Here is a 22659-nt window from a genome sequence, read left to right on the forward strand (position 1 = left end):
ACCAATCTTCTTGCTTGAGGCTGAGTGTTTGTGGGACTCCATAGATAACATTACTTTTGGTGCACTAATCTTCTTCCTTTGTGGCTGAGTGTTTGTTGAACTTTATAGATAACATTGCTTTTGGGGGACTAATTTTCTTGCTTGAGACTGGGTGCTTGTGGGACTACATAGATAACATTGATTTTGGAGGACTAATCTTCCCTCTTGAGACTGAGCGCTTGTGGGACAACATAGATAACATTAGTATAGGGGGACAAATCCTCTTATTTGAGACTGGGTGCTTGTGGGACTACATAGATAACATTGATTTTGGGGGACCAATCTTCTTGCTTGAGACTGACCGCTTGTGGGACTGCATAGATAACATTGCTTTTGGGGGACTAATCTTCATGCTTGAGACTGAGTGCTTGTGGGACTATATAGATAACATTGCTTTTAGGGGACCAATCTTCTTGCTTGATGCTGAGTGTTTGTGGGACTCCATAGATAACATTACTTTTGGTGGACTAATCTTCTTTCTTGTGGCTGAGTGTTTGTTGAACTCTATAGATAACATTGCTTTTGCGGGACGAATCTTCTTGCTTGAGACTGGGTGCTTATGGAACTATAGAGATAATATTGCGTTTTGGGGACTAATCTTCTTACTTGAGACTGAGTGCTTGTGGGACTAAATAGATAACATTGCTTTTGGGGGACTAATCCTCTTGTTTGTGAATGGGAGCTTGTGACACTACATAAATAACATTGAATTTGGGGGACCAATCTTCTCTCTTGAGACTGAACGCTTGTGGGACTACATAGATAACATTGCTATTGGGGAACCAATCCTCTTGTTTGAGATTGGGTTGCTTGTGTGACTACATATATAACATTGCTTCTGGGGAACTAATTTTCTTGCTTGAGACTTGGTGCTTGTGGGACTACATAGATAACATTGCTTTTGGGGGACAAATCTTCTTCCTTGAGACTGGGTGCTTGTGGAACTATATAGATAATATTATTTTTTAGGGGACTAATCTTCTTCCTTGAGGCTGAGTGTTTGTGGGACTACATAGATAACATTGCTTTTTGGGGACCAATCTTCTTGCTAGACATTGGGTGCTTGTGTGACTACATAGATAACATTGATTTTGGGGACCAATCTTCTTGCTTAAGACTGAGCGATTGTGGGACTACATAGATAACTTTGGTTTGGGGGACTAATCCTCTTGTTTGAGACTGGGTGCTTGTGGGACTACATAGATAACATTGATTTTGGGGGACTAACCTTCCCTCTTGAGATTGAGCGCTTGTGGGACTACATAGATAACATTAGTAAAGGGGGACAAATCCTCTTATTTGAGACTGGGTGCTTGTGGGACTACATAGATAACATTGATTTTGGGGGACCAATCTTCTTGCTTGAGACTGACCGCTTGTGGGACTGCATAGATAACATTGCTTTTGGGGGACTAATCTTCATGCTTGAGACTGAGTGCTTGTGGGACTATATAGATAACATTGCTTTTGGGGGACCAATCTTCTTGCATGAGACTGGGTGTTTGTGGGACTCCATAGATAACATTACTTTTGGTGGACTAATCTTCTTCCTTGAGGCTGAGTGTTTGTGGGACTACATAGAAAGCATTGCTTTTGGGGCACTAATCTTCTTGCTTGAGACTAAGTGCTTGTGGGACTATATAGATAACATTGCTTTTTGGGGGACTAATATTCTTGCTTGAGGCTGAGTGCTTGTGGGACTACATAGATAACATTGCTTTTGGGGCACTAATCTTCTTGCTTGAGACTAAGTGCTTGTGGAACTACATAGAAAACACTGCTTTTGGGGGACCAATCTTCTTGCTTGAGACTGAGTGCTTGTGGGACTACATAGAAAACTTTGAATTTCGGGGCCCAATCTTCTTGCTTGAGACTGAGCGCTTGTGGGACTGCATAGATAACATTGCTTTTGGGGACTAATCTTCTTGCTTGAGACTAAGTGCTTGTGGGACTATATATATAACATTGATTTTGGGGGACCAATCTTCTTGCTTGAGGACTGAGTGCTTTTGGAACTACATAGAAAACAATGCTTTTGGGGGACCAATCTTCTTGCTTGAGACTGAGTGCTTGTGGGACTACATACATAAAACTGATTTTTGGGGACCAATCTTCTTACTTGAGACTGGATGCTTGTGGACTGCATAGATAACATTGCTTCTGGAGACCAATTTTCTTGCTTGAGACTGGGTGCTTGTGGGACTACATAGATAACATTGCTTTTGGGGGACCAATTTTCTTGCTTGAGACTGAGTGCTTGTGGGACTATATAGATAACATTACTTTGGGGGACTAATCTTCTTGCTTTATGCTGAGTGTTTGTGGGACTACATAGATAACATTGCTTTTGTGGGACTAATCTTCTTCCTTGAGGCTGAGTGTTTGTGGGACTACATAGATAACATTGCTTTCGTGGGACCAATCTTCTTGCTTGAGACTGAGTGCTTGTGGGACTACATAGATAACATTGCTTGTAAGGGACTAATCTTCTTGCTTGACACTGAGTGCTTGTGGGACTATATAGATAACATTGCTTTGAGGGACTAATCTTCTTGCTTGAGACTGAGTGCTTGTAGGACGACTACATAGATAACATTGCTTTAGGGAGAATAATAATCTTGTTTTACACTGGGTGCTTGCAGGACTTCATAGATAACATTGATTTTGGGGGACCAATCTTCTTGCTTGAGACTGAGTGCTTGTGGTACTACTTATATAACATTGCTTTTGGGGGACCAATCTTCTTGCTTTAGACTGAGTGCTTGTGGGACTACTATAGATAACATTGATTTTGGGTGACTAATCTTCTTGCTTAAGACTGAGTGCTTGTGGGACTACATAGAGAACATTGCCTTTGGGGGACCAATCTTCTTGCTTGAGACTGAGTGCTTGTGGTACTACTTATATAACATTGCTTTTGGGGGACCAATCTTCTTGCTTTAGACTGAGTGCTTGTGGGAGTACATACTATAGATAACATTGATTTTGGGTGACTAATCTTCTTGCTTAAGACTGAGTGCTTGTGGGAGTACATACATAACATTGCTTTTGGGGGACTAATCCTCTTATTTGTGACTGGGTACTTGTGGGAATATATGAATAACATTGATTTTTGGGGACCAATATTCTTACTTGAGACTGAGTGCTTGTAATAATACATAGATAACATTGCTTTTGGGGGACAAATATTCTTGCTTGAGACTAAGTGCTTTTAGGACTACATAGATAACACTGCTTTTGCAGGACTAATCTTCTTGCTTGAGACTGGATGCTTGTGTGACTACATATATAACATTGCTTTCAAGGACCAATCTTCTTGCATGAGACTGAGTGCTTGTGGGACTACATAGATAACATTGCTTTCGTGGGACCAATCTTCTTGCTTGAGACTGAGTGCTTGTGGGACTACATAGATAACATTGCTTGTAAGGGACTAATCTTCTTGCTTGACACTGAGTGCTTGTGGGACTATATAGATAACATTGCTCTTGAGGGACTAATCTTCTTGCTTGAGACTGAGTGCTTGTAGGACTACATAGATAACATTGCTTTAGGGAGAATAATAATCTTGTTTTACACTGGGTGCTTGCAGGACTTCATAGATAACATTGATTTTGGGGGACCAATCTTCTTGCTTGAGACTGAGTGCTTGTGGTACTACTTATATAACATTGCTTTTGGGGGACCAATCTTCTTGCTTTAGACTGAGTGCTTGTGGGAGTACATACTATAGATAACATTGATTTTGGGTGACTAATCTTCTTGCTTAAGACTGAGTGCTTGTGGGACTACATAGAGAACATTGCCTTTGGGGGACCAATCTTCTTGCTTGAGACTGAGTGCTTGTGGTACTACTTATATAACATTGCTTTTGGGGGACCAATCTTCTTGCTTTAGACTGAGTGCTTGTGGGAGTACATACTATAGATAACATTGATTTTGGGTGACTAATCTTCTTGCTTAAGACTGAGTGCTTGTGGGAGTACATACATAACATTGCTTTTGGGGGACTAATCCTCTTATTTGTGACTGGGTACTTGTGGGAATATATGAATAACATTGATTTTTGGGGACCAATATTCTTACTTGAGACTGAGTGCTTGTAATAATACATAGATAACATTGCTTTTGGGGGACAAATATTCTTGCTTGAGACTAAGTGCTTTTAGGACTACATAGATAACACTGCTTTTGCAGGACTAATCTTCTTGCTTGAGACTGGATGCTTGTGTGACTACATAGATAACATTGCTTTCAAGGACCAATCTTCTTGCATGAGACTGAGTGCTTGTGGGACTACATAGATAACATTGCTTTTGGGGGACCATTCTTTTTGCTTGAGACTGAGTGCCTGTGGGACTATATAGATAACATTACTATTGGGGGACTAATGTTCTTGCTTGAGACTGAGTGCTTGTGGGACTACATAAATAACATTGCTTTTAGGAGACTAATTCTTTTGTTTTACACTGGGTGCTTGTGTGACTTCATAGATAACATTGATTTTGGGTGACCAATCTTCTTGCTTTAGACTGAGTGCTTGTGGTACTACATAGATAACATTGCTTTTGGGGGACTAATCTTTTTGCTTGAGACTGGGTGCTTGTACGACTACATAAATAACATTGCTTTTCGGGACTAATCTTCCTACTTGAGACTGGGTGTTTGTGGAACTATATAGATAATACTGCTTTTTAGGGGACTAATCTTCTTGCTTGAGACTGAGTGCTTGTGGGACTACATAGATAATATTGCTTCTGGGGAACTAATCCTCTTGTTTGTGACTGGGTGCTTGTGGAACTACATAGATATCATTGATTTTGGAGACCAATCTTCTCTCTACAGACTGAGCGCTTGTAGGACTACATAGATAACATTGCTATTGGGGGACTAATCATCTTGTTTGAGATTTGGTGCTTGTGTGACTACAGAGATAACATTGCTTTTGGGGGACTAATCTTCTTGCTTGAGACTAGGTGCTTGTGGGACTACATAGATAACATTGCTTTTGGGGGAATAATCTTCTTACTTGAGACTGACCACTTGTGGGACTGCAAAGTTAACATTGCTTTTGGGGGACCAATCTTCTTGCTTGATGCTGAGTGCTTGTGGAACTACATGGATATCATTGCTTTTGGGAGACCAATTTTCTTGCTTGAGACTTAGTGCTTGTGAGACTATATAGAAAACATTGCTTTTGGGGGACCAATCTTCTTGCTTGAGACTGAGCGCTTTTGGGACTACATAGATAACATTACTTTTAGGGGACCAATCTTCTTGTTTGAGACTGAGTGCTTGTGGGACTACATAGATAACATTGCTTTTGGGGGACCAATCTTCTTGCTTGAGACTGGGTGTTTATGGGACTACATAGATAATATTGGTTTTGGGGGACCAATCTTCTTGCTTGAGGCTGAGTGTGTGTGGGACTCCATAGATAACATTACTTTTGGTGGACTAATATTCATTCTTGAGGCTGAGTGTTTGTGGGACTACATAGATAACATTGCTTTTGGGGGACCAATCTTCTTGCTTGAGATTGGGTGCTTGTGGTACTACATATATAACATTGCTTTTGGGGCACTAATCTTCTTGCTTGAGACTAAGTGTTTGTGGGACTATATAGATAACATGTCTTTTGGGGAACCAATCTTCTTGCTTAAGGCTGAATGCTTGTGGAACTACATAGAAAACACTGCTTTTGTGGGACCAATCTTCTTGCATGAGACTGAGTGCTTGTGGGACTACATAGATAACATTGATTTTGGGGGCCCAACATTCTTGGTTGAGACTGAGCACTTGTGGGACTGCATACATAACATTGGTTTTGGGGCACTAATCTTCTTGCTTGAGACTAAGTGCTTGTGGGGCTATATATATAACATTGATTTTGGGGGACCAATCATCTTGCTTGAGGCTGAGTGCTTGTGGAACTACATAGAAAACACTGCTTTTGAGGGACCAATCTTCATGCTTGAGACTGAGTGCTTGTGGGACTACATAGATAAAACTGATTTTGGGGGACCAATCTTCTTGCTTGAGACTGGATGCTTGTGAGACTGCATAGATAACATTGCTTTTGTGAGACCAATTTTCTTGCTCGAGACTGAGTGCTTGTGGGACTACATAGATATCATTGCTTTTGGGGAACCAATCTTCTTGCTTGAGGCTGAGTGTTTGTGGGACTACATAGATAAAATTACTTTTGGGGGACTAATCTTCTTCCTTGAGGCTGAGTGTTTTTGGGACTACATAGATAACATTGCTTTCGTGGGACCAATCTTTTTGCTTGAGACTAAGTGCTTGTGGGACTACATAGATAACATTGCTTTTGGGGGACTAATCTTCTTGCTTGAGACTGAGTGCTTGTGTGACTACATAGATAACTTTGCTTTCGTGGGACCAATTTTCTTGCATGAGACTGGGTGCTTGTGGGACTATATAGATAACATTACTTTTGGGGGACTAATCTTCTTGCTTGAGGCTGAGAGTTTGTGGGACTATATAGATAAAATTACATTTGGGGGACTAATCTTCTTCCTTGAGGCTGAGTGTTTGTGGGACTACATAGATAACATTGCTTTCGTGGGACCAATCTTCTTGCTTGAGACTAAGTGCTTGTGGGACTACATAGATAACATTGTTTTTGGGGGAACAATCTTCTCGCTTGAGACTGAGTGCTTGTGGGACTATATAGATAACATTGCTTTAGGGGGACTAATCTTCTTGCTTGAGACTGAGTGCTTGTGGGACTACATAGATAACATTGCTTTAGGGAGACCAATCCTCTTGTTTAACACTAGGTGCTTGTAGGACTTCATAGATAATATTGATTTTGGGGGACCAATCTTCTTGTTTGAGACTGAGTGCTTGTGGTACTACATATATAACATTGCTTTTGGGGGACCAAACTTCTTGCTTTAGACTGAGTGCTTGTGCGACTACATAGATAACATTGCTTTTGGGGGACTAATCTTCTTGCTTGAAACTGAGTGTTTGTAGGACTACATAGAAAACATTGCTTTTGGGGGACCAATCTTCTCTCTTGAGACTGAGTGCTTGTGGGACTACATAGATAACATTGCTTTTGGGGGACTAATCCTCTTGTTTGTGACTGGGTGCTTGTGGGACTATATAGATAACATTGATTTTAGGGGGCTAATATTCTTGCTTGAGACCGAGTGCTTTTGGGACTACATAGATAACATTGCTTTTGGGGGACTAATCTTCTTGCTTGAGACTGGATTCTTGTGGGACTACATAGATAACATTGCTTTTAAGGACATATCTTCTTGCTTGACACTGAGTGCTTGTGGGAGTACATAGATAACATTGCTTTTGGGAGACCAATCTTCTTGCTTGAGACTGAGTGCTTGTGGTACTACATAACTAACATTGCTTTAGGGGGACCAATCTTCTTGCTTGACACTGAGTGCTTGTGGGAGTACATAGATAACATTGCTTTTGGGAGACCAATCTTCTTGCTTGAGACTGAGTGCTTGTGGTACTACATAACTAACATTGCTTTTGGGGGACCAATCTTCTTGCTTTAAACTGAGTGCATGTGGGACTACATAGATAACATTGCTTTTGGGGGACTAATCTTCTTGCTTGAGACTGAGTACTTGTGGGATTACATAGAAAACATTGCTTTTAAGAGACCAATCTTCCTCCTTGAAACTGAGTGCTTGTGGGACTACATAGATAACATTGCTTTTCGGGGACTGGTCTTCTTGTTTGTGACTGGCTGCTTGTGTGACTACATAGATAACATTGATTTTAGGGGACTAATCTTCTTGCTTGAGACTGAGCGCTTGTGGGACTACATAGATAACATTGCTTTTGGGGGACTAATCTTCTGCTTGAGACTGGGTGCTTGTGGGACTACATAGATAACATTGCTTTTGGGGAACTAATCTTCTTGCTTGAGACTTGGTGCTTGTGGAACTATATAGATAATATTGCTTTTAGGGGACTAATCTTCTTGTTTGTGACTGGCTGCTTGTCGGACTACATAGAGAACATTGATTTTCGGGGACCAATCTTCTCTCTTGAGACTGAGCGCTTGTGGGACTACATAGATAACATTGCTTTCAGGGGACTAATCCTCTTGTTTGAGATTAGATGATAGTGTGACTACATAGATAACATTGCTTTTGAGGGACTAATTTTCTTGCTTCAGGCTGAGTTCTTGTGGGACTATATAGATAACATTGCTTTTGGGGGACCAATCTTCTTGCTTGATGCTGAGTGCTTGTGGAACTACATAGATAACATTGCTTTTGGGAGTCCAATTTTCTTTCTTGAAACTGAGTGCTTGTGGGACTACATAGATAACATTGCTTTTGGGGAACCAATCTTCATGCTTGAGACTGAGTGCTTGTGGTATTACATAAATAACATTGCTTTCGGGGGACCAATCTTCTTGCTTGAGACTGAGTGCTTGTGGGACTACGTGGATAACATTGCTTTTCGGGACTGGTCTTCTTGTTTGAAACTGGGTGCTTGTGGAACTATATAGAGAACATTGCTTTTGGGGGACCAATCTTCATGCTTGAAACTGAGTGCTTGTGGGACTACATAGATAACATTGCTTTTGGGGGACCAATCTTCATGCTTGAGACTGAGTGCTTTTGGGACTACATAGATAACATTCCTTTCAGGGGACCAATTTTCTTGCTTGAGACTGAGTGCTTGTGGGACTACATATATAACATTGCTTTTGGGGGACCAATCTTCTTGCTTGAGACTGAGTGCTTGTGGGACTATATAGATAACATTACTTTTGGGGGACCAATCTTCATGCTTGAGACTGAGTGCTTGTGGGACTACATAGATAACATTGCTTTCGTGGGACCAATCTTCTTGCTTGAGACTGAGTGCTTGTGGGACCACATAGATAATATTGCTGTTGGGGGACCAATCTTCTTGCTTGAGACTGAGTATTTGTTGGACTATATAGATAACATTACTTTTGAGGGGACCAATCTTCTTGCTTGACACTGAGTGCTTGTGGAACTACAAAGATAATATTGCTTTTGGGGGACCAATCTTCTTGCATGAGACTGAGTGCTTGTGGGACTATATAGATAACATTACTTTTGGGGGACCAATCTTCTTGTTAGAGACTGAGTGCTTGTAGGACTATATAGATAATATTGCTTTTTGGGACCCAATCTTCTTGCTTGAGACTGAGTGCTTGTGGGAGTACATAGATAACATTGCTTTTGGGAGACCAATCTTCTTGCTTGAGACTGAGTGCTTGTGGTACTACATAACTAACTTTGCTTTTGGCGGACCAATCTTCTTGCTTTAGACTGAGTGCATGTGGGACTACATAGATAACATTGCTTTTGGGGGACTAATCTTCTTTCTTGAGACTGAGTGCTTGTGGGATTAAATAGAAAACATTGCTTTTAAGGGACCAATCTTCTTCCTTGAAACTGAGTGCTTGTGGGACTACATAGATAACATTGCTTTTCGGGGACTGGTCTTCTTGTTTGTGATTGGTTGCTTGTGTGACTACATAGATAACATTGATTTTGGGGGACTAATCTTCTTGCTTGAGACTGAGCGCTTGTGGGACTACATAGATAACATTGGTTTGGGGGACTAATCCTCTTGTTTGAGACTGGGTGCTTGTGGGACTACATAGATAACATTGATTTTGGGGGACCAATCTTCTCTCTTGAGACTGAGCACTTGTGGGACTATATATATAACATTGCTTTTGGGGACTAATCCTCTTGTTTGAGACTGGGTGCTTGTGGGACTCCATAGATAACATTGCTTTGGGGGTACCAATCTTCTTGCTTGAGACTGACTTCTTGTGGGACTGCATAGATAACATTGCTTTTGGGGGACTAATCTTCTTGCTTGAGACTGAGCGCTTGTGGCACTATATATATAACATTGCTTTTTGGGAACCAATCTTTTTGCTTGATGCTGAGTGTTTGTGGAACTACATAGATAACATTGCTTTTGGGAGACCAATTTTCTTGCTTGAGACTGAGCGCTTGTGGGACTACATAGATAACATTGCTTTTGGGGGACCAATCTTCTTGCATGTGACTGGGTGCTTGTGGGACTACATAGATAACATTACTTTTGGGGGACCAATCTTCTTGCTTGAGACTGAGCGCTTGTGGGACTACAAGGATAACATTGCTTTTGGGAGACTAATCCTCTTGTTTTACACTAGCTGCTCGTGAGACTACATAGATAACATTGATTTAGGGGGACCAATCTTCTTGCTTGAGACTAAGTGCTTGTGGGACTACATAGATAACATTGATTTTTGGGGACCTATCTTTTTCCTTGAGATTGAGTGCTTGTGGGACTACATAGATTACATTACTTTTGGGGGACCAATCTTCTCGCTTGTGGTTGAGTGCTTGTGGGACTACATAGATAATATTGATTTAGGGGGACCAATCTTCTTGCTTTAGACTGAGTGCTTGTGGGACTACATAGATAGCATTGCTTTTGGGGGACCAATTTTCTTACTTGAGACTGAGTGTTTGTGGGACTACATGGATAACATTACTTTTGGGGGACTAATCTTCTTCCTTGAGGCTGAGTGTTTGTGGGACTACATAGATAACATTGCTTTTGGGGGACCAATCTTCTTGCTTGAGATTGGGTGCTTGTGGGACTACCTAGATAACATTGCTTTCGGGGGACCAATCTTCTTGCTTAAGGCTGAGTGCTTATGGGACTACATAGATAACATTGCTTTTGGGGGACCAATCTTCTTACTTGAGTCTGAGTGCTTGTGGGACTACATAGATAACATTGCTTTTAAGGGACCAATCTTCTTGCTTGAGAGTGCTTGTGGGACTACATAGATAACATTGCTTTTGGGGGACCAATCTTCTTGCTTGAGACTGAGTGCTTGTGCGACTACATAGATAACATTGATTGTGGGGGACCAATCTTCTTGCTTGAGACTGAGTGCTTTTGGGAATACATAGATAACATTGCGTTTGGGAGACCAATAATCTTGCTTGAGGCTGAGTGCTTGTGGGACTACATGGATAACATTGCTTTTCGCGGACTGGTCTTCTTGTTTGAGACTGGGTGCTTGTGGAACTATATAGATAACATTGCTTTTGGGGGAACAATCTTCTTGCTTGAGACTGAGTGCTTGTGGAAGTACATAGATAGCATTGATTTTTAGGTACCAATCTTCTTGCTTGAGACTGGGTGCGTGTGGGACTACATAAATAACATTATTTTTGTGTTTTAGCTCTCTTGCCCAAAAAATAATGTTATCTATGTAGCCCCATTAGCATTCAGCCTCAAGTAACAGAAATGGTTAAAACCTATTATCTTGGGTGCCATTTAAGGTTTTACCTAAAATGGGTTTTTTGTTATTCGTGATTTTGCATTTATTCTAAGTGATTGCTATCTTGAATGTAAATTGATTCCATTACATAAATTACTACCAATTCTGACTTCGGGGAGAACAAATGAATAAGATGTAGGGAATAGCAATAAATATATGGATACAGTATAAGGTTTTCTTGAAACATAAACCCAAAGCTCAGCAACCATGCACAAGTCTAGTAGCAGCCAGCTAAGATTCTGTGACCGAACATTAATACATGACTCATACCAAAGAACTTCGATGAGAAGTTATTGTGTGGTTTGTGAGTACCCAATGATGCACTATTATTTCGATGTGTATTTCATATTTCACGATCTTATTTGCAGTATTATGCACATTTTCTATTTTAGTATAAGGGGTAAAGGGGTAAGAACTTACAAAAGATTTGATAGTGTAAAGGCTAAGAAACCAATTATTCCTAAGTTTGGTGTAAGTATCAGTCTTGCAAGTTCTCATGTAATAATGATTGGGTTTAAAGATCACTTATGAGCATTAGAGGCCAATGGATGGTCCATAATCGCTACCCCACAAGGACAGTGAGGCTGAGAATGTTATTGAAAACTATCAGGCTGTAACTAGGGTTCAAACTCCTTATCCATGTATTTTGAGTCAAAGATGTTTCCAGCATCATTCTTGCCATTTCTTATTACTAATATTATTGTTATTGTTAGCCCAACACCATCAAGATTTATTTAGACAGCAGAATAGCAAAGTGTGATATTAATTTGGATCAAAAGGTGACTGTAAAACACATTTAGTACCACCTAAAGTAACGCCATGAGACATTTTGTAACCATTTTGCTCCTAATGACTGAGCCTCTTAACTTTACTTTCAATGGTGGTGAACTATTTCTTGTAGGAACAGACTAAGTGGGTGAGGAAGAACCGATTCTGATATAATGCTGATGTAATTTATCAAAAGCAAAGATCCTCTTGCCATACCTTGTCGCAGTCATAATGCCTGAAGGTTGTGCCTTCTGGGTAGGTAGTGCAATCAGGTCTTCCATAGTCACCTCCATCTGTTGTCGTTTCGATGATGAAGGCTGTAGTTGTAGGAGTTGTTGTGGGTTCTGGGGTTGTGGTAACAGTTGTAGTTATTGTTGTAGGTTCCGTTGATGGTGTAGTTGTAGGCTCTGGAGTTGTTGTAGTTGTAGGCTCTGGGGTTGTTGTAGTTGTGGGCTCTGGAGTAGTTGTAGTGGTAGGCTCTGGAGTTGTTGTAGTTGTAGGCACTGGGGTAGTCGTAGGCTCTTCGGTGGTTGTGGTTGTAGGTTCTTGGGTTGTTGTGGTAGTAGGTTCTGGAGTAGTTGGTGTTGTGGATGGAACAGTTGTTGGCCGATGACCACAATCCTGATGAAAGTACAAAGTTTTTTAGTAACTGAAGGAGCCTTTAGGAAAATTAAATTTTGTGTCAAGATATTTTGGAAATTTTGATTTTGGTATTCAATTTGGATGTGATTCTTTTTTTTTTTTTTTGCTGTCATACTAAAGGTTCCTGAGGAAACTTGGACTGGATATAGAGCTCCAGATATATTTTAGAGCTTCAACAGGATCTTACTCTGGTAAGAGGTAATCAGTGATACTTTAAGACCATTAACATTATTGATTGTAATCTTACTACTATATCTGTTCCGGCGGGTTCTGCAAATGCATTCTTCATAGACTTGATTAGGTGGAATGCTTCATCATAACACCGAGGGTGAAAATCATCTGTGTCAATTTGCCAAACCATAATGCCCGCCAGTCCTTTGTTTTTGGCCTGTCTTGCCTATGAGAGAAAAGAAATAATAAGACTTGCTTCATATCTACCACACCATTTTAAGCTGACCAATTAATATACTGTATTCTACTACATATATCATTGTGATGGAAAAGTGGTTGCACCAATTTAGCTAATTCACAGGTTAAGAGATTAATGAAAGTGTAACATAATCCTGACAATAGATGTATATGTAATAATAACGCCAAAATAACTCTAAAAGTTTTTTTTGTCATATAATGACAGATGGAAAGAGGGTTAAAGCGCTAAATGCAACTAATAATTGACAGGGGAATTATCAATCAGTGAAGCTCAGTAGCTAAAGACTTGTACGTTAAGAACCTCCCTTTAAGTATAGGGTTTGTGGTGATTCATAACCAGTGGTGTGTTAGTGATGCTGTTAGCTTTGAAGCCTGATCATTTGCATTCAAGCGATCAATCGTAATCCCCCATAATCAGCAACATTTATAAATAAAAGGATTCCCCAATCTCACTGCACTACAAATGGCTAATTGATGTTACAGATCCAAAGCCCTTAAACAATAAAAAGCCCTTGAGTATCCTTGTATGTTAAAATTTGATCTTCCTACAATGATTGTTTTAACAGGGTTACCAATACAGGAACGGCATTATGAAACATTCATTGTGTGTATGAAGCAAGTATTAGATTTAAACCTGACCTTAAGACGGAGGGATTCTGCATCGTCGAAGCCACACCATATCCAGTCACTCATACAGTAGAAATAGGGTTCGTACATTACTGGGTCATGAACCACAGTGCAGCTCTTATCCTCTTGTAGCCTTAGGCAAATCTGTTTGAGAATAAGTACAAAATCATAATTACTAAAAAAATAACAGCTAGAATATTGAAAACTATATATATATATATATATATATATATATATATATATATATATATATATATATATATATATATATATATATATATATATATATATATATACTGCTAGAGAGTTATGGGGTCCTTTGACTGGCCAGAAAGTCCTACATTGGACTCTTCTCTCTGGTTACAGTTCATTTTCCCCTTGCATACACATACATATTCTCATCTGTCCTCATACATCTGACAATACTACGATTACCGAACCATTCTTCTTCACCCAAGAGGTTACTGCACTATCATTATTCAATGACCACTTTCCTCTATGTAAGGGTAAAAAAGACTCTTTAGCTATGTTAAGCAGCTCCCCTAGGACGAGGACACTCCACAATGAAACCGATATTCTCTAGTTTAGGGTAATGCTATAGCCTCTGTACCATGGACTTCCACTGTCTTAGGGTAGAGTTCTCTTGCTTGAGAGTACACTCGGGCACTCAATTCTATTTTATTTCGCTTCCTTTTGTTATGTTAAAGTTTTTATAGTTTATATAGGAGATATTTATTCTAATGTTGTTACTGTTTTTAAAATATTTCATTTTTCATTGTTTCCTTTTCTCACTGGGCTATTTTCCCCATTGAAGCTCCTGGGCTTATAGTATCCTGCTTTTCCAATTAGGGTTGTAGCTTAGCAAGTAATAATATACTGTCTATACAAGCTTGCCGGACCAGGGTTCGATTCCCTGCCAGTCACAAGCTCTTGTCTTTGTGTGATTTCGTCTGGGGCTCTGATCCCGAGGTCGTTAAGAGAATCCAGACATTAATGTATCCAAAATATATATGGCTTATTTGAATATGAAAAACACGTCTAAATGTGAAAATTTATCATATATATATATATATATATATATATATATATATATATATATATATATATATATATATATATATATATATATATATGTGTGTGTGTGTGTGTGTGTGTGTGTGTGTGTGTGGGTTATATATATATATATATATATATATATATATATATATATATATATATATATATATATATATATATGTGTGTGTGTGTGTGTGTGTGTGTGGGTTATATATATATATATATATATATATATATATATATATATATATATATATATATATATATATATATATATATATATATGTATATATGAACATTTCTAAAGCCTTAGAATGTAAGCTAGTTAAAGCCCAAAGAGCTATGGAGAGAATAACGATGGGATTAACACTGAGGGTGGAATCACGGGAAATGAGACGACACGAGGCACGGAAACACCGAAATGCGAGACACCTCACACCACGTGTCACCCTCTCACATAGACGTAGCCACGTGCTCTCGTTTGTCAGTTGACACGATGGATTCCTTGGCTGATGTTGCATTAGTTTTAAATGAGTAAGCAAAGAAAAAAAGGCTGTTGCTGTCATGAGCAAAATTCTTACCGGCAGATTGAAAACGATGCATTTAATATTCTTTTCAAATCAAAATTAAATTTCATTCTTTTATATAGAAATAAAAACACCTACGACAGCAGGTTGAACATTATGAATTTTTTAAGCATAGGTCTATTGAAATTTTATTCTTATTTAAACAAATGAACAAAAGAAATGACAGCAGATTAATCACAATGTGTCTTTTTTTTCTAATCATAATGAAATTTTGCTATTCAAGTAAATGAGTACTGCTGCTGAAGTGCAGAGTTTTAACCGACATGCAACACGGAAAGTGAACAGATTCACTTTTGGTCGACACGTGTCCACAGGCGTTTTCCGTTCGTGACATGTCGTTACGTCTAATGTGACGCAGCCGGTAAAGATCTTTGTTACCAATTTATTTATCACGCGTGACACCTCCTATGTGATTCCGGCCTTTTAGAAAGAGACAGAAAAAGAGCAACATGGATATGAGAGCAAACTAAAATAGAGGATATTCTAACAACATGTAAGAACAAGAAATGGACATGTGTAGGACATACAATGAAAATTACAGATAATAGATAATAGATGGACATTAAGAATAACAGAATGAGTTCCTAGGGATTTCAAAAGAAGCAGAGGAAGGAAAAGATGATGATGAATTGGCAAGCAAGAAGATTTGCGGGTATAGACTGCCATAGAAAGACCAAGATCTATATTAACAGGTCCAACACTCATGAGCAGTGGAGGAAAGTGACGTCGCTGGCACCCTGCCGTGCATTGGATGAGTGACTTGAGTCATCCGCTTCAGCAGGCTATTATAGTTTGAGATTGTGGAAGCGGAAGCAGAAAGATAGATGGTTTCCAATGCCCAATAATTGTTCAGCATACGGTTGTAATAACCGTAAGGATCCCACTAAAGGGCAGGGTATAAGCGTTTTAAAATTTCTCAAAAACAGTGAATTGTAAAGTAAATGGCTTCATGCTTGTCGCATCAACACAGCACATGCTGTCATTTATTCACCTCATATCAATGATGATGATTATGAAGATGACATAAAGGCAAGCTAGGTTCCTTAACACTTCTTGGAAGATATTTGATTCTGTGCCATCAAAGGCATTTTTGGTAAGCTGAAATTTAGATATCATCATTTTTACTCATTCACAGAAAATTACGATTATCTGCATATCTATTGAAATGTTAATGAGGGATGATGTGCCTTTGAATGGTGATGTAAATGAACGATAGTTAGCATTAGAACTCTAAATACCTATCATTTTGTTTGGAAATTTTGACATTGAGACTGAAAATAACGATGAAGGGCTCAGTTTGGGATTTTCTGATATAAACAGCTCATCAAATAAACCTCATGGTGTTATTTAGGAAGTCTTTGTGCTGTATAGGAGGGTATATTGCGCAAACATTTATCAACAAATATCATGAAATAGGGGAAAAGCCTGCAACATTGACCCTGGGAGAAAATGGATTGGCTTTGAGAAGAGTAGAGTTCTCTTGCTTGAGGGTACACTCGTGCACAATGTTCTACCTTATTTCTCTTTCTCTTGTTGTTTGTTAAGTTTTTATAGTTTATATATGAGAGATTTAATATAATGTGGTTGCTGTTCTTAGAATGTTTTATTTTGATTGTTTATTGCTTTTCTTGTAGTTTGTTTATTTCCTTGTTTCCATTCCTCACTGGGCTATTTTCCCTGTTGGAACCCTTGGGCTTATAGCCTCTTGCTTTACCAACTTGGGTTGCAGCTTAGTTTGTAATAATAATAATAATAATAATAATAATAATAATAATAATAATAATAATAGGGGAGACTTTTTATGTTCAATCATAAAAGCAAAGAAAATCGTTTTCTTTAAATTGCCGTACCAGAATAGGACAATGAGATTTGGCAAATATAATGCTCCTACAGTAAGACGAGAGAAAAGATGAAAAACTCGAGGGATAAGATACAAACGAAAGAGAGAGATATCAGTTGGTAATGTAAAGTATTGAAAACTTTAGGGTTATTGGCATATGCAATGATATTTCTTAAAGGATATTCCTTGAAATAAATTGTGTATATTAGAAACACTGAAAATAAAATGCGTTACAGACACTAGGACTATATTTTAGATAAAAAAAAAAAGAACTTATATTCTATCAACTTGCGGAAAAACTCCATACTCCTCATGAGAGAGATTATGGTACTGGTGGAACGACGAGCGTCGGTGACGTCATTGCCTCTCTTAGACCAAGAAGTCCATAAACAGACAAGGGTGGAAGGACGGCTGAAGCCTCCGTCGTGATCATGATGACGATATATATATATATATATATATATATATATATATATATATATATATATATATATATATATATATATATATATATATATATATATATATATATATATATATATATATGTATGTATATATATATATATATATATATATATATACATATGTATATAAATATCTGTATATCTATATCTATAATCAATCTTCTTCTCTTCCTTATTCTGTTTTATATATACATATATATATATATATATACATATATATGTGTATGTATATATATACATATATATACAAACATATATATATATATATATATATATATATATATATATATATATATATATATATATATATATATATATATATATATATATATATATATATATATATATATATATATATATATATAAACTAGATGGACATTAAGAATAACAAAATGGGTCCCTAGATATTGGAAAAGAAACAGAATAAGGAAGAGAAGAAGATTGATTAACAAACTAAAAAAAGTTTGCGGGTGTGGACTGTCAAGTGAAAGGACATGCTTGAGGCCTTTGTTTTGCAGTGGACTAGTAATGGCTGATGATATATATATATATATATATATATATATATATATATATATATATATATATATATATATATGTATTTCATATATATATATATATATATATATATATATATATATATATATATATATATATAAATATCACTTAATGTATATATATATATATATATATATATATATATATATATATATATATATATATATATATATATATATATTTATATATGTATTTCATGCATATATATATATATATATATATATATATATATATATATATATATATATATATATATATATATATATATATATATATATATATACATACATTAAGTGATATTTATATATATATATATATATATATATATATATATTTATATATATATGTATATATATATATATATATATATATATATATATATATATATATATATATGTATATATATACAAACACATTAAGTGATATATATATATATATATATATATATATATATATATATATATATATATATATATATATATATATATACACATATATATATATACATATATGTATATGTATATGTATATATATATATATATATATATATATATATATATATATATATATACTGTATATATATACATATATAACAAGAGTAGTAGAAGAATGGCTCTCATTAAATGATGTAAGTGCCTGCTAGTAAATGAAAAAGTTCCTGGTAAAATGAGATGAAAGGTGATTATAATGATAGGTGATAGTGGAAATAGGATGTGTACAAACGTTTTCTAAGAAGAGAGAATTGTCTGAGAAGCCAAGAAGAGAAAATTTGAAGGGGTTATTGATTCAACTCTCTGCTATGTAATTGAAGTATTGGCATTTAACGTGACCGAAAATAATAACATAGTCTCATTGACATCGTTTAGATTAACTGATTTGTAATACATGGATTTTGTAAGAAATGTAGAGATATGAAGTGGTAGAAAAGTAAGCTTACATGGAAGGATTATGGGGTTGTTTGGTAATGCAAAAAGAAATGGACAATAATAGGCAAAGGGAAATAGTTTATAATTAAGAAGTTTCTATAATTAGGAGATGAGGAAGGTCTATAAAGGGTTCGATTGATATTTTAAAATGGTAAGATTAATATTCACAGCTGATAAGTTATATGTGTAGATGAAGCAATAAATATGGTAAATGTTTGACGGCACCCCAAGGGGTCTATGTGTTATACAGCAGTTAAGATATGAATTTAGCAGTTGCTGTTGTGGTGCTCCTGTTGAGGGAAACGGCTTAATGTTTAAAAACAAGTTACATATAAAACAAGTATCAATAACAGTTTTCAATGGGAGAGAATGTTAAACCTGAATTATTCTACCTATATCAGTTAAAAAGACTCCTTACTTAAAATTACCTCATTAAATCCGAGTGTTCCAGGGATCCGAATGTAAGGTCCAGCTGGACCGGGTTGTGAAGCAGGTGCCCAGAATCCATTATCATTGTAGTTATCAAGAGTGTAACACCTTCCGTAAGTGGCTGTTCCTAAGACCAACTTCTCTTTGGGAAGTCCCAGAGACAGGTAGTACTCCATCGTGTACATCTGTGACAAGGTAAAGGTGGATAAGTCCATAAAGGAGTAAATATGAATTAAATATGTTTTACTTGTGTTTTACTTGGTCATCAAAATATTAAGGTTTGCTGAAAGCTTTTTTAATGCCTTATTTACTTTTCTTTTCTTAAAGCCAATATATAAGTACCACCATCATATGTTTACACTTAATCAGCTATGCTGAAGCAGTCAAGAACTTTGACTTACCACATTATAATAAGGAAACAATTCATCCTGTTCATCCAGAGGGTGACCGCAAAGTGGGGCGTTGTGGTGTGTGAAATCCTCAAATGCTCCATGATAATCATAAGCCATGATGTGGAAGAAATCGTAGGCCTCTATCAGAGCAGGGAGATCGTAAGCTATGTCGATTTTGTCCTTGCCTGCAGCAAAGGCTCCTGTGAGTAGGTACGGTGGGTTGTATTTGTTGAACTCCTGCCTCAGTTCTCGTGAAAGAAGGACGAAATTCTCCTGAAAATTCCAGGTGCTTTGTACAAATAAATTTTGCAAAAGCTCTACCTTCAAATTGACCGGACCTGGGTATTCTAATGGTCATCAATCACCAAATAAAGTCTAGTTGTACTGAAAGCTTTGAAATCTGAAAGGATTTTGGATTTGAACTAATAAAAGTCTGAAATTTAAGTTTTAAGTCAAATGTCTGTGATGCATTTGGTTAGAACTAACTTTGGTCTTTCTCATTCATTGCTTTTCTCAGTTTGATATTTAACAGTGGCAACAGATAAAATGATGATGAGTACTGGAATTGTGTTGACTTAAACATAACCATAGGAATACACTTTATTCATGAACTAATGCTTTCAGATAATTATTTCCTGCTTATATATTTACTTTGTCCTGGGGTGCTCCTCCTCTTAAGCTAGGATACTCCCAGTCGAAATCCAGTCCATCGAAGCCATATTTACGAAGGAATCTTGTAACACTTGTTACAAAGATTGACCGCTTTTGAGGACTAGCTGCCATCTGGTGATGATTAAAACTCAAGTCAGTAGGTAAGCTATACGTCAATGAAATGTTAAATTTTCATATGTGACTGGCTAGAATCTCATCTAGGCAACAATTCCTTTTTATTGCTAATTTAGGTCATGTTGCTGTGCTTTCTATTTACCATTACATTTTCCCATGGCTTATCTGTAACTTGGAGAGTAATTCTTGGAAAGACCACATTAAAAAAATAACTGTTAAAAAAGCAAGGTAGCCTATATGGAGCAGAACCTACATACCACAGAATAATCCTCTGAGCCTTCATTCCATCCTCCAATAGCAATGACAACTTTGAGATCAGGGTTGTATTTCTTTAGTGCCACTGTCCTCTTAAAGGCGCAATAGTTGCCGCCTGGTTCATCAGGGCACAGCTCATTCCAGGGATCAAGAACCTGTTGAAAGAAAATATCAACCATTATTGTAGTTGTATGGTTAAACTGCCATTGAGTCAGCATCCCATATGTACAAAAGGGAAAACCATTTAAGAGAGACATGTAGAAACATGTGGATAGATAACCAGCATCAAGAAACACTGAATGATCTAAATAATAGAATCAGCGACAGATCATTGCAAAAAGGTGAATCCAACTTGCAGCTCTAGAAAAATGTGCGATCAGTTTCATGTTTGTACTAACAACACTCATACCTCTGAAATATTTACATGCGTCACTTTTTATTTACTTTATTGTGCCTGCATACATGCATAAATGTGCAGACATATGCATGTGGATAATGTCACTTTTTCTATAATTTCTAGAAACATCGATCTTCAGAATAGAATCTATTATGAATCATTATGAAATTTTCAATCAATCCTAAAATATTTTTATAAAAATCCCAACAGGTTTCTCAATGCTTATTTAGATATCAATCTCTGATTATCTTTAACCAAATTCATTTGCTTGATTTGTATGTAATATAAACTGTTATCAAGTTTTGCAGTACCAGACCTTAGTCAAAAATTTTCTGATGATAAATATAGGCAGGATGAACGTCTCAAAGAAATCAGGGGAGTAAGTAGCAAGGGTGCTCATCGTTAGGCAGCAATGTGACGCTTATCAAAATTCTTCCGGTGCATATTTTCTGAAAATTGGTAAATCCTCATCTAACATAAACAACGTGACGTAGAATGAGATCACTAAGTTCAAGATCATCGAGGTCTGGTTTCACATATAAGCACACTTCTCTCACTTCTTTTCCCCACAACCAGGCAAAGTAACATAGTTTAAAGATAATCATCAGCACAAAATTAATGTTAGGAATTTTCTAGACTTAGGGCAGTAGAATATTGAATCTTCTTCCATTAGTTTAATACTAGATTTGATTGCTTACGGACAAATTTGCCAACAAATGTGGGTAATCCATCAAAGCTTCTTGAAAAAAAAAATATATTTTGACTCTAAATACATATTTATATAATTATATATGTTACACGTACATTAAATTTATGAAAATTGCATTACAAAACTTGTGAAAAAGGGCTTATTTAATTATATAGGTTGATGTAAAAATAAAACAATTCCTTTTATTTCATAGATGTTAATGTAAAAATAAAACAATTGATTTTTATATCTGTTAATGTAATTATAATGCGAAAATACTGCTGTATTCTAAGGGAGTTCTAAATTCTACTTCGGCATTAGCTGTCCGATGGGCAAGAGCTATACAGTACGAGATGATTCGAGAATGGGTTCACCGTGTGGCGTCATGTTGCATATGCTAGTCCTTGTCACTTCTAGTGCGTCATGAAC

At 36.9% G+C, this 22659-nt stretch overlaps 1 protein-coding gene across 2 annotated transcripts in view; it reads right to left on the minus strand.

Annotated features, from left to right (window-relative positions):
- LOC137632941 (chitinase-3-like protein 1) overlaps nt 1-22659 on the minus strand; it is a 53376-nt gene that overhangs the window by 17790 nt on the left and 12927 nt on the right. The window contains exons 3-10 of one of the 2 annotated variants that reach the window (XM_068365063.1): nt 21148-21300; nt 20756-20887; nt 20114-20377; nt 19712-19897; nt 13865-13996; nt 13044-13193; nt 12631-12775; nt 12371-12558 (exon numbers count right to left, since the gene is read on the minus strand). In XM_068365063.1, the coding sequence (XP_068221164.1) occupies nt 12371-12558; nt 12631-12775; nt 13044-13193; nt 13865-13996; nt 19712-19897; nt 20114-20377; nt 20756-20887; nt 21148-21300 (1350 nt within the window). Of the gene's footprint in view, nt 1-12370; nt 12776-13043; nt 13194-13864; nt 13997-19711; nt 19898-20113; nt 20378-20755; nt 20888-21147; nt 21301-22659 lie in introns of both variants that reach the window. The other variant, XM_068365062.1, reaches the window with a different exon arrangement.

Source organism: Palaemon carinicauda, chromosome 42 (assembly GCF_036898095.1).
Source record: "Palaemon carinicauda isolate YSFRI2023 chromosome 42, ASM3689809v2, whole genome shotgun sequence".
NCBI lineage: Eukaryota > Metazoa > Arthropoda > Malacostraca > Decapoda > Palaemonidae > Palaemon > Palaemon carinicauda.